At 43.3% G+C, this 12,589-nt stretch overlaps 1 protein-coding gene across 1 annotated transcript in view; it reads left to right on the top strand.

Annotated features, from left to right (window-relative positions):
* Positions 1–12,589, top strand: part of castor1 (cytosolic arginine sensor for mTORC1 subunit 1) — a 28,953-nt gene continuing 16,364 nt past the window's right edge. Inside the window, exons 1-2 of the mRNA XM_080756130.1 lie at positions 1–338; positions 9,693–9,763. Of these exons, the coding sequence (XP_080612256.1) occupies positions 226–338; positions 9,693–9,763 (184 nt within the window). The 5' untranslated portion in view covers positions 1–225. The remainder of the gene's footprint in view (positions 339–9,692; positions 9,764–12,589) is intronic.

The following is a 12,589-nucleotide window of genomic DNA, read 5'->3' on the forward strand; positions in this document are numbered from 1 at the left end:
TGAACTGATGCAAGACGCGCATAGCATTAGGTGATTCAAATGGTGCTGCTCGCTTGTTGTCATCGTTATTAATGCACGAATACAACCGATAGGCTAATATTTTAGAGAAGGCTACAGGCAGCCCGTGTTCCTGTTCCCTACACCCCGGCACGGACTGGAGGGTTTGGTTTGCACTGGAAGAAAGACAGAAAAGAACCGGAGAGAGACCAGACCACCACCACCACCATGGACCTGCACATTCTGGACCACAGGCTGCGGGTCACCAGCATATCCAAGAGCGGGCTGGTGAATTACACACACCCGCTGATAAAACTGATATTCCTCCGAAACAGAACGCGGTGAGTAAAGATGAATGAATGTATATTTGGACGTAAAAAACAAGGGCGATGCCTGCTTTATAATGCTGCGCCTGCATGCCTGCCTGCATGCACGGGGGGGGTATTCATTCAATTCATTCAAGCCATTGTTTAATTGTTCTATAGTGTGTAATTCCTTTCTGAATGTCATTTTAATGATTTTTATCTTGTAAAAGTTATATTAGTAGTAGCTGGATATCACGTGCATTTAACCTTATCTTCAGTCTTCGTTATGGCAAGTGACAGACAACCACACAACTTGTGGAAATAAAGTGCAGAACGGACAGCCAGGCTGCACAAGAAGAGAACAGGGACCGAAAAGGGGGCATCATATCCACATTCAGACCCCATTATGTTGTCACTGCATGGCTGGCTGCTGTTGTTTGAAATGGACGTTTTTGATTCATTTAGAACCCTTGCAGGGTAATTATTATTCAAGATCAATATCCAAACTGAATCCATGCAGTATATGACCAACTTAAATGGACAAATATTGTTGTGATTGTATTTTTTTTAGTCAGCCCACACGTGTTTTAACTTTGAATGAATCCCCTTTGCTCTCCTAGAATCTTCTAGAATCTATAGATCGTAGCGAAGCACAGCCATGCAGGTTGCAGACAGTTCCCCCTGGAAGTGGAGCTGATGCTGGCAGGCAGTCAGTGGTAGCAATGTTTTAGTTAATCCCTGGATATCCTCCCATTGTTATGCAATTGTTTATTATTATTACCCTGTTGGGTGACTTACATAATGTGGACGACTGGGAGAAAAATGTCCAACATCTGGCTTTGAGCTGCTCTGCTCTCCCACCATGTGAGGGCATTCATGTCATGGTGTGGTGGTTGTGTTACTTATTTGTTGTGCCAGTTTGAGCAGACGAAGAATTGCATTAAACGCCTAAACCAAGTTGAAGCACACTTTATCTGGCACATTACGAACACTGTGACGTGTTAGCAAGACGTGTTCTCAATGCTGTTCTCAAGAGCCCATGTGCAACTATGAGAAACATCATGGCACCAATTAATGCACCATATGCGTACTGCCCTTATGCCACAGTTGATTAGAATTCTAAATCTAAAACAGCCTTGTTATCATCCCATACATTCATTGCGTCAACAAGTAAGAGTTGTGCGTCTCACACAACAAGCTATAAATTATAGTTGGGCCATAAGCCTGCATTCCTGTCACCCTGCGTTGGGCAATATGTTTCAACATGTCCGACGTGCCAGGCACAATGATTGACTTGTGTTACCTTATAAAAATGATGAGTCAACCTGAAACGCTGACTTCAAGTGAGAGCAGTTTTCAAAGTGTCTCTCTCAACAACATTTGACATTTTGGTGTGACCCCTAGTAGCTATAGGCCCTTTTTATACAGTTTTAAAAAAAACACAAAAAGAACTGGCCTATAGTCCAGAATGCACCAGCAGAACCCATGCGTGAACCACACACAGCGACCAGGCCTTTTGGAACTGCAACCCGGGCTGTGTGTTGTTGTGCTTTGTTTGTGCACTGTGACATTTTCATTCAAACCTTGTGGTCTTGTCAAACTCTTAGAATCGCCTTTCTTTCTTTCTTTCTTTCTTTCTTTCTTTCTTTCTTTCTTTCTTTCTTTCATCCTTCCTTCCTTCCTTCCTTCCTTATGTCCTTCCTTATGTCCTTCCTTATTTCCTTCCTTATGTCCGTCCTTCCTTCCTCCCTTCCTTCCATTAGTGGTGCATCAGAGCGTGTGAGATGGTGGGTGAGGGCCGGGCGGGTGGGGTGCGGGTGCGGGTGGGGCAAGTTGCATTCATGGCATGCTAGTTTGAGAAAACAGCAGAGCACAACAACTCTAATAGCCTTGTTTGATTGGAGCCATTCCCCTCTGCCAGGCCCCATGCTATTCATTAGCGTGGTTCCACAGCAAAATGTGGCTGACTGGAATTATAAGAAGGAGATGACGGCGAGTGTGTGTGGTACTAAAGAAGTAAGCTTAACCCATTCTGACCTGAGATCAGATTCATACAAGGTTTCCACCGGACACACACTGGTCTGATTAACCCATTCTGACCTGAGATCAGATTCTAAAAGTGTCAGTCGTTCTACGATTTTTCAAAAATAGCAGACCTACAAGCTCGTAGCGCGCCACTTGGTGGCGCGCTATGAGCTTGTAGATCTGCTATTTTTAAATAGCTAAAGCATAACATGATGCTAACACCAAAATGGGTTCCCGTTCAGAATGGGTAAGTGTGGGACTGTGTGTGTGTGTGTGTGTGTGTGTGTGTCTACATCTCATAGCTTTCAGAGACTTGTTGTTGCTTCTCCTGAGATACACATTCATGCACATAATATGATAAATAGGTCAACAACAACAACGAACAACGACAGCAAAAAACAAAACAAACTGCAACAAAACAACATTTCACATAACATGTTGTTTTGTTGCAGTTTTTTTTTTTTTTTTTTTTTTGCTGTTGTTGTTCGTTTCTTGTTTATCTAGGAATTGTATTGTTTTGTCTTGTTTTGTTTTGTCTGGTTGAATTGTTTGTAAAAAAAGTACTCCTCTGGGTATTTCTGTCCCAGAGACTGCAGCAGCATTCAGCCTCTGTCTCCTCTGGGTATATCTGTCCCAGAGACTGCAGCAGCATTCAGCTCTGTCTCCTCTGGGTATATCTGTCCCAGAGACTGCAGCAGCATCCAGCCTCTGTCTCCTCTGGGTATTTCTGTCCCAGAGACTGCAGCAGCATTCAGCCTCTGTCTCCTCTGGGTATATCTGTCCCAGAGACTGCAGCAGCATTCAGCCTCTGTCTCCTCTGGGTATTTCTGTCCCAGAGACTGCAGCAGCATTCAGCCTCTGTCTCCTCTCCGGGTATATCTGTCCCAGAGACTGCAGCAGCATTCAGCCTCTGTCTCCTCTGGGTATTTCTGTCCCAGAGACTGCAGCAGCATTCAGCCTCTGTCTCCTCTGGGTATTTCTGTCCCAGAGACTGCAGCAGCATTCAGCCTCTGTCTCCTCTCCGGGTATTTCTGTCCCAGAGACTGCAGCAGCATTCAGCCTCTGTCTCCTCTCCGGGTATTTCTGTCCCAGAGACTGCAGCAGCATTCAGCCTCTGTCTCCTCTCCGGTTATTTCTGTCCCAGAGACTGCAGCAGCATTCAGCCTCTGTCTCCTCTGGGTATATCTGTCCCAGAGACTGCAGCAGCATTCAGCCTCTGTCTCCTCTGGGTATATCTGTCCCAGAGACTGCAGCAGCATTCAGCTCTGTCTCCTCTGGGTATTTCTGTCCCAGAGACTGCAGCAGCATTCAGCCTCTGTCTCCTCTCCGGGTATTTCTGTCCCAGAGACTGCAGCAGCATTCAGCCTCTGTCTCCTCTCCGGTTATTTCTGTCCCAGAGACTGCAGCAGCATTCAGCCTCTGTCTCCTCTGGGTATATCTGTCCCAGAGACTGCAGCAGCATTCAGCTCTGTCTCCTCTGGGTATTTCTGTCCCAGAGACTTGAGTTGAGTCCATCACAGTATAGTTGAGACAGGAGAGTGAAGCAGAGCTGTCTTACTGCTCTGGTCCATAGCCTTCTACTGCTTCAGTATAAGGCTATGGGACTTTCGTTTTTTTTAAAATCTCAAATAAAAATCAGACCAGCCTCTCCTCTTTAGCGTAAATAAAAAGAACGTTTTTGCTACTCACCAAAACAAAGGCGGGTTGTGTCATTATTTTCCTTAGTGGATGCACTCTGAGCCCCCACCACACGTATAAACGGTACTTTTTGGCCAGAAAGGGATTTTTTTTCACCAAAATATTCTCTATGAGTTCATTGGAGTAACTAAAAGTATTTTTTTCCCGGTGGAAACAAAATCCCCTTTTGGCCAAAAAGTACCGTTTATACGTGTGGTGGGGGGCCTCAGAGTGCGTCCACTAAGGAAAGTAGGCTTTCTAACCACACAACCGGCCTTTGTTTTGGTGAGTAGCAAAAAACGTTATTTTTATTTACGCTAAAGAGGAGAGGCTGGTCTGATTTCGATTTGAGATTCAAAACCGAAAGTCCCATAGCCTTATACTGAAGCAGTGGAAGGCTATGGACCAGAGCTACTGCTTTGATGCACTTTTGCCAGTTCGCAGCCATTCTCCTTCTCATTGGGGAAAAGCCTCTATACTTTACAACAAGAATCAGCCTTCCTCTTCCAGACTGATGGAAGACCTCACAACCTCAACAGGTTCAAAAGGCCAAGACAAAAAGTGATGAATCACATAGTGACTCAAATGTTGACACGTTGCCTTTGAGATGGACAAGATCACTGATTGAAAGACGTTAGCCTTTGGCAGAGGAGGATGGATACTTTGGATAGTATTAACCCATTCTGACCTGAGATCAGATTCGTACGAGGTTTCCACTGGACACACACTGGTCTTGATTAACCCATTCTGACCTGAGATCAGATTCTAAAAAATGTCAGTCGTTCTTCGATTTTTCAAAAATAGCAGACCTACAAGCTCGTATCGCGCCACTCGGTGGCGCGATATGAGCTTGTAGATCTGCTATTTTTCAATAGGTAAAGCATAACATGATGCTAACACCAAAATGGGTGCCCGGTCAGAATGGGTTAAAATATATATATACACTAATCCACTTCTCACCCTGCTTTGTAGACCCTGGAACCAGCATCTTAACCCATTCTGGGCGGGAACCCATTTTGGTGTATTTTTAACTAAGCATTGTGTTATACTTTAGCTATTGAAAAATAGCAGATCTACAAGCTCATAGCGCGCCACCGAGTGGCGCGCTACGAGCTTGTAGGTCTGCTATTTTTGAAAAATCGTGAAAATGCTTTTGTGGAAATCTTTGAATATATATATATATATATATATATATATATATATTCTTTCAGAATACATTTATTTTATTTATTTTAAAACGCTGAAGCATTAACACGCTCCCTGTAGAAGATCATTCAGAGAGGCTCCTAACCGCCAGGTGAGCTTGTAGGGTATACAACAACAGCAGTGTTCTGTGGGGAGGGTGATTTGGCACGATGGCTAAAATTGGGAGGAGAAATGGGTTAAAAATAATTGGCTACACTAAATTTAGGAGGAACAACAAAAAGGTTGGGGCGCTCAGCTCACTCCCGCTGTTTACACAATGCCGACTCCTTGCAGGGAGTTCCAACACAGTAAAACCTTCCATTGTTCCAAAGAGAGAGAAAGAAGCCTGTGAGAGATTATTGGGCAGAACGGAGATCACCTCAAAGGCTGCGCTGTTGAAGGCAGCCAGTGTTGATTTCGTCGACTAAAACTAAGACGAAAAATGTCAGTCGACTACCTTTTTCCACTGACTAAAACTAAATGAAAACCAAGCTATGATGACTAAAACTAAGACTAAATATACTGACAATTTCGTCAACGAATCAAAACTAGGCTAAAATGTTAGGAAGGGACTATAGTGGACAAGAGAACCAGTCATTTTACACTTGGTTGCATGCTGAAAATAGCAGTGAGCTTGTAGATCAGCTATTAAGTGTAAAAACTAATTACGATGCCATCAAGGACCACCAAAATACATTTGAGTCGACTAAATCAACTGTAGATTTAGTCGACTAAAATCTTATGATATTTAGTCTAGTCGAAACTAGACTAAACACTAAAACATTCCGGGTGACTAAAATGTGACTAAAACTAAATAAACTATTCAAGAGACTACGACTAAAACTAAAATAGATGGTTGCTGCCAAAAACAACACTGAAGGCAGTAAGGACTCCTTTGGTGTCCCTGGGCTGAAGACGGTGCTATGATGTCGTCGTGCAACGTGTAACAACGTCACTTTGCACTCGGCTTATCACATTTCCTCAGCGGCAGCAGTTTAAAAAAAAAAGAGAATGGAACCACCCTCTCTTACTTATTACTTACTTTGTCCGCTTGGTTTTCAACAATCTCCTCACTGTTGTTTCCTAATAGTTGTGTATTGTACACAGAAATTAGTATGCTACGAAGCAGGCAGGGTGGAGAGATAGCTCTTACAAAGAGGTAAAACTAAAACTAGGTAAGCAACATTAACCCCTTTTGGTGTTGGCATCATGTTATGCTTTAGCTATTGAAAAATAGCAGATCTACAAGCTCGTAGCGCGCCACCGAGTGGCGCGCTACGAGCTTGTATAGGTCTGCTATTTTTGAAAAATCGAAGAACGACTGACACAGAAACATAGCTTTTTCAGAAAACTGTCAGGATTCGGAAGACATTTTTAGAATCTGATCTCAGGTCAGAATAACGGCATAGAGTGAGTCAAACTCACCAAAAAACTAGACGAATAAAAAAGGAAAACGGGAGGCCTAACAATAATAATGAAAATGATGGATATTTTCGATACAGTGAAGGAAATGCACCGGTGGGGGGGGGGGGGGGGTGTGGGGGGGACTCTTCCAACTCTCCTTGGAAAAGTGGCGACCTCCATAAGATACATGATGTCACTCCGATGAACTGCAGCGGCGAATGTGGCATCTATGATGAGAATATGAGGCAGAAAGTAGGGCTGAATGTGGCATCTATGATGAGAATATGAGGCAGAAAGTAGGGCTGTGAATCTTTGAATCTATGATGAGAATATGAGGCAGAAAGTAGGGCTGTGAATCTTTGAATCTATGATGAGAATATGAGGCAGAAAGTAGGGCTGTGAATCTTTGGGTGTCCCACAATTCCCATTCTTGGGGTCACGATTCTCAATCCAAAAACGATTAAAAAAAAACAACGATTGTCTTATTCGAAATGATTCTCGATTCAATACTACAATACAATACAGCTGTGTTGATCTGAAGTGACTATCACTGACTACAGTAACTTGAAATAATGACTGAAGACATGATGTTTACTGTGATTAGGGTATAGGCTTACATTTCATATCACAAACTGTAGTGAAAACTGTAACCGTATAAGCAAAAAAAGAATAATCGTTCATAGCGGGAATCGCGATTCTAATTCTAATCGAAGTAATTTTCACACCCCAAGCAGAAAGGCAAATATGGCTATCAGAATAGGGCCAAAATCACAAACGAATCCACAGGAAATACTGCTATAGAGACACAGATATTACTCATCCTTGGAGAAATAATTACCCTAGAGGAAAATATACGTTTATTTTGTGTGTGCTACTCAAAGGTTCTTGAACTGTGGCATACATACTACAAATATAAGTGATCACGCCATATTACACAAACTGTATTTACTATAGTTCTTGTATTGGCATATTCGTGCCACAATGATGTGAGAGGCGATGCTCATGTTTTGTATTTATGACAATTATTACCCGTTTTCAGACGGAAATGCTTGTGACAAACTGAATCAGTTGGTGTCTGTGCAATAAATAAATGAATGCACAAAACAGGAAACCACAACAGAAAAAAAATACAGAAGAGTCTGTTGCCTAGTGTTTGACTTTGCAATAGCTGTGTGTGCTTCCGTGTTTGCCCTCATTTCTCAGAATGAATCTTTAGTTTTTACTTGAGGACAATGCTGAGTCGTCCTGATCGGACGCAGACCTTCACCTGATCGTTGTCATTGGCCAGGCAGACGCTTGGCACGAGCTACCTGCAGGAAGTATGACAAGCAGGGGAAGGGCAAGGGTCAACAGGAAGAGGAGGGAGGCTATCGGTGGGGTTATTCATTGTGTTTTCTCTCTCTCTCTGCCTCTCTGCACAGTCTCTCTTGTCTGTTTTGGATTGATTGTCCCAACTCTCTCATGGCAGGGATTAGTTAGTTTCTGCTGAGTCAGCCGTTGGAGGCGTTATTATCACCCCACCCGACAGGATTCTGCTGCAATAGCTTCAGCTGACTGATAAAGTACAGAGGATGTATGGCCGGCCAGTCAGTGCCCACTCACTGCCAGGCGTTGTAGGGCAAGAAGGGGGGCATGGGCAGTGGAGGAGTAGCGCCATCTTGTTGAGGTTTCAGGGGAACCAAAAGGATGTTATACCCTGTTGAATTAGTGGCCTCACTTGTGGCAAATCATTAAAAAAAAAACGTAAAACACTACACTACACTGCCACTGCCAAGGATCTTGAGAGTTGAGTTGTGTCTAAAGGCCAGGGAGCGTATACAGCATGAAGAGTTTATCCTCTTTCTTTTTTTATATATTTTTTTTTTATCCCACAATTTTGTAACCAATTTTTCACCCCTGTGTCAATCATCTAATGTGATCCTGGGCTCTACACACCCTCCTCCAACCTAGTCCCCATATATGGGGGACAAGGGGAGAGCAACAGACTTGAACTCATGCTTCCTTCATGCCTGAGTGTCCCAAGTTGCTCCTTTGCACCTGACAGGGGGGAGTTTCCCTGGTTGGACGTAGCGCGTGGAAGGAACACGTTATTCCAACCAGTTCCTTTCCCCTCCATCAGGCGCCCCGGCTGGACAGGGGGAGGCAGTTTGAGTTTATCCTCTTTAAACCATTTGAAATCTAGCATCCCTAGGCTATATTCTGTGGTGAGCATTTCTGGGAAAATGGCATATCCGTAGATCTGCTACTTTCTGCTAAGGGATTATAGGGCTGTTTGGCGCCGGTCATGTTAGATTCAGTGTTTAGATATTTGACATTCATTTTATTTTATCGGGCACGCATAATCCCGCTACAGCTGCCCGCGAGCGTGAACACACGCATGATGCCACACGGTAAAATCCTCTGTGGTCATTTAACTCTTGAGTTAAATTAACCCTTTGATTTCATACTGATATGAATGGATATGATATATATATATGACTGATATGAACTGATATGAATGAATGGTTTCATACTTACTACTTTAATATAAGTTTATTTATAAACAGAGTACTGGACAGATTAACACAGAGAGTTTTATGGTCATTTATTTATCAATGGATTGAGCAGTCCCGTAACCCATTTAGGCCTGACCTCGAAAAAAAAAAAACACTTCTAAATCCTCCAGTTTTTTCTAAAATAAATATTTTCACGATTTTTCAAAAATAGCAGACCTGGGTCCTTTTTTTAAATGTGTAATCGTGACGGCCCTAAATGGGTCGTCTTCACATGCACACACACACACACACACACACACACACACACACACACACACACACACAGCTAAAGTTGTGGGTGTGCTGGCTGAAGCAGTGCTCCACTCTCATGGGTTCCCCCCCACCTCTGTGAGGTAGTTTGGGGGGGGGGGGGGGCTTGGCTCGCTAACCAGAACATCTTGACAGTCCTAAAAACTGCTGTATTTAAGGCTCTGAAACTGTTTCTGTTTGGTTCTGCTTAAATAATAACGGTGTTCACACTATTTTCTCTCTCTCTCTCTCTCTCTCTCTCTCTCTCTCTCTCTCTCTCTCTCTCTCTCTCTCTCTCTCTCTCTCTGTGTCTCAGGTGCAAATTCTTCAGTCTGACGGAGACGCCAGAGAACTACACCGTAGTCCTTGATGAAGAGGGATTCAAAGGTAAAAACACCCACACTGTAATTTAACTCCTAAAGAGTGTAGAGATGGACTGGTAATTTAACTCCTAAAGAGTGTAGAGATGGACTGGTAATTTAACTCCTAAAGAGTGTAGAGATGGACTGGTAATTTAACTCCTAAAGAGTGTAGAGATGGACTGGTCATTTAACTCCTAAAGAGTGTAGAGATGGACTGGTAATTTAACTCCTAAAGAGTGTAGAGATGGACTGGTAATTTAACTCCTAAAGAGTGTAGAGATGCGCTGGTAATTTAACTCCTAAAGAGTGTAGAGATGCGCTGGTCCTCACACAGTTCCATTTAATTTAACTCCTAAAGAGTGTAGAGATGCGCTGGTCCTCACACAGTTCCATTTAATTTAACTCCTAAAGAGTGTAGAGATGCGCTGGTCCTCACACAGTTCAACTGGTCATTTAACTCCTAAAGAGTGTAGAGATGCGCTGGTCCTCACACAGTTCCATTTGACTGGTCATTTAACTCCTAAAGAGTGTAGAGATGCGCTGGTCCTCACACAGTTCAACTGGTCATTTAACTCCTAAAGAGTGTAGAGATGCGCTGGTCCTCACACGGTTCCATTTGACTGGTCATTTAACTCCTAAAGAGTGTAGAGATGCGCTGGTCCTCACACAGTTCCATTTAATTTAACTCCTAAAGAGTGTAGAGATGCGCTGGTCCTCACACAGTTCCATTTAATTTAACTCCTAAAGAGTGTAGAGATGCGCTGGTCCTCACACAGTTCAACTGGTAATTTAACTCCTAAAGAGTGTAGAGATGCGCTGGTCCTCACACAGTTCAACTGGTAATTTAACTCCTAAAGAGTGTAGAGATGCGCTGGTCCTCACACAGTTCAACTGGTAATTTAACTCCTAAAGAGTGTAGAGATGCGCTGGTCCTCACACAGTTCAACTGGTAATTTAACTCCTAAAGAGTGTAGAGATGGACTGGTAATTTAACTCCTAAAGAGTGTAGAGATGCGCTGGTCCTCACACAGTTCAACTGGTAATTTAACTCCTAAAGAGTGTAGAGATGCGCTGGTCCTCACACAGTTCAACTGGTAATTTAACTCCTAAAGAGTGTAGAGATGCGCTGGTCCTCACACAGTTCAACTGGTAATTTAACTCCTAAAGAGTGTAGAGATGCGCTGGTCCTCACACAGTTAATGGTAATTTAACTCCTAAAGAGTGTAGAGATGCGCTGGTCCTCACACAGTTCAACTGGTAATTTAACTCCTAAAGAGTGTAGAGATGCGCTGGTCCTCACACAGTTCAACTGGTAATTTAACTCCTAAAGAGTGTAGAGATGCGCTGGTCCTCACACAGTTCAACTGGTAATTTAACTCCTAAAGAGTGTAGAGATGCGCTGGTCCTCACACAGTTCAACTGGTAATTTAACTCCTAAAGAGTGTAGAGATGCGCTGGTCCTCACACAGTTCAACTGGTAATTTAACTCCTAAAGAGTGTAGAGATGCGCTGGTCCTCACACAGTTCAACTGGTAATTTAACTCCTAAAGAGTGCAGAGATGCGCTGGTCCTCACACAGTTCAACTGGTAATTTAACTCCTAAAGAGTGTAGAGATGCGCTGGTCCTCACACAGTTCAACTGGTAATTTAACTCCTAAAGAGTGTAGAGATGCGCTGGTCCTCACACAGTTCAACTGGTAATTTAACTCCTAAAGAGTGTAGAGATGCGCTGGTCCTCACACAGTTAATGGTAATTTAACTCCTAAAGAGTGTAGAGATGCGCTGGTCCTCACACAGTTCAACTGGTAATTTAACTCCTAAAGAGTGTAGAGATGCGCTGGTCCTCACACAGTTCAACTGGTAATTTAACTCCTAAAGAGTGTAGAGACGCGCTGGTCCTCACACAGTTCAACTGGTAATTTAACTCCTAAAGAGTGTAGAGATGCGCTGGTCCTCACACAGTTCAACTGGTAATTTAACTCCTAAAGAGTGTAGAGACGCGCTGGTCCTCACACAGTTCAACTGGTAATTTAACTCCTAAAGAGTGTAGAGATGCGCTGGTCCTCACACAGTTCAACTGGTAATTTAACTCCTAAAGAGTGTAGAGATGCGCTGGTCCTCACACAGTTAATGGTAATTTAACTCCTAAAGAGTGTAGAGACGCGCTGGTCCTCACACAGTTCAACTGGTAATTTAACTCCTAAAGAGTGTAGAGATGCGCTGGTCCTCACACAGTTCAACTGGTAATTTAACTCCTAAAGAGTGTAGAGATGGACTGGTAATTTAACTCCTAAAGAGTGTAGAGATGCGCTGGTCCTCACACAGTTCAACTGGTAATTTAACTCCTAAAGAGTGTAGAGATGCGCTGGTCCTCACACAGTTCAACTGGTAATTTAACTCCTAAAGAGTGTAGAGATGCGCTGGTCCTCACACAGTTCAACTGGTAATTTAACTCCTAAAGAGTGTAGAGATGCGCTGGTCCTCACACAGTTCAACTGGTAATTTAACTCCTAAAGAGTGTAGAGATGCGCTGGTCCTCACACAGTTCAACTGGTAATTTAACTCCTAAAGAGTGTAGAGATGCGCTGGTCCTCACACAGTTCAACTGGTAATTTAACTCCTAAAGAGTGTAGAGATGCGCTGGTCCTCACACAGTTCAACTGGTAATTTAACTCCTAAAGAGTGTAGAGATGCGCTGGTCCTCACACAGTTCAACTGGTAATTTAACTCCTAAAGAGTGTAGAGATGCGCTGGTCCTCACACAGTTCAACTGGTAATTTAACTCCTAAAGAGTGTAGAGATGCGCTGGTCCTCACACAGTTCAACTGGTAATTTAACTCCTAAAGAGTGT

Source organism: Protomyctophum bolini, assembly GCF_963924005.1.
Source record: "Protomyctophum bolini genome assembly, chromosome: 22".
NCBI classification, from domain to species: Eukaryota; Metazoa; Chordata; class Actinopteri; order Myctophiformes; family Myctophidae; genus Protomyctophum; species Protomyctophum bolini.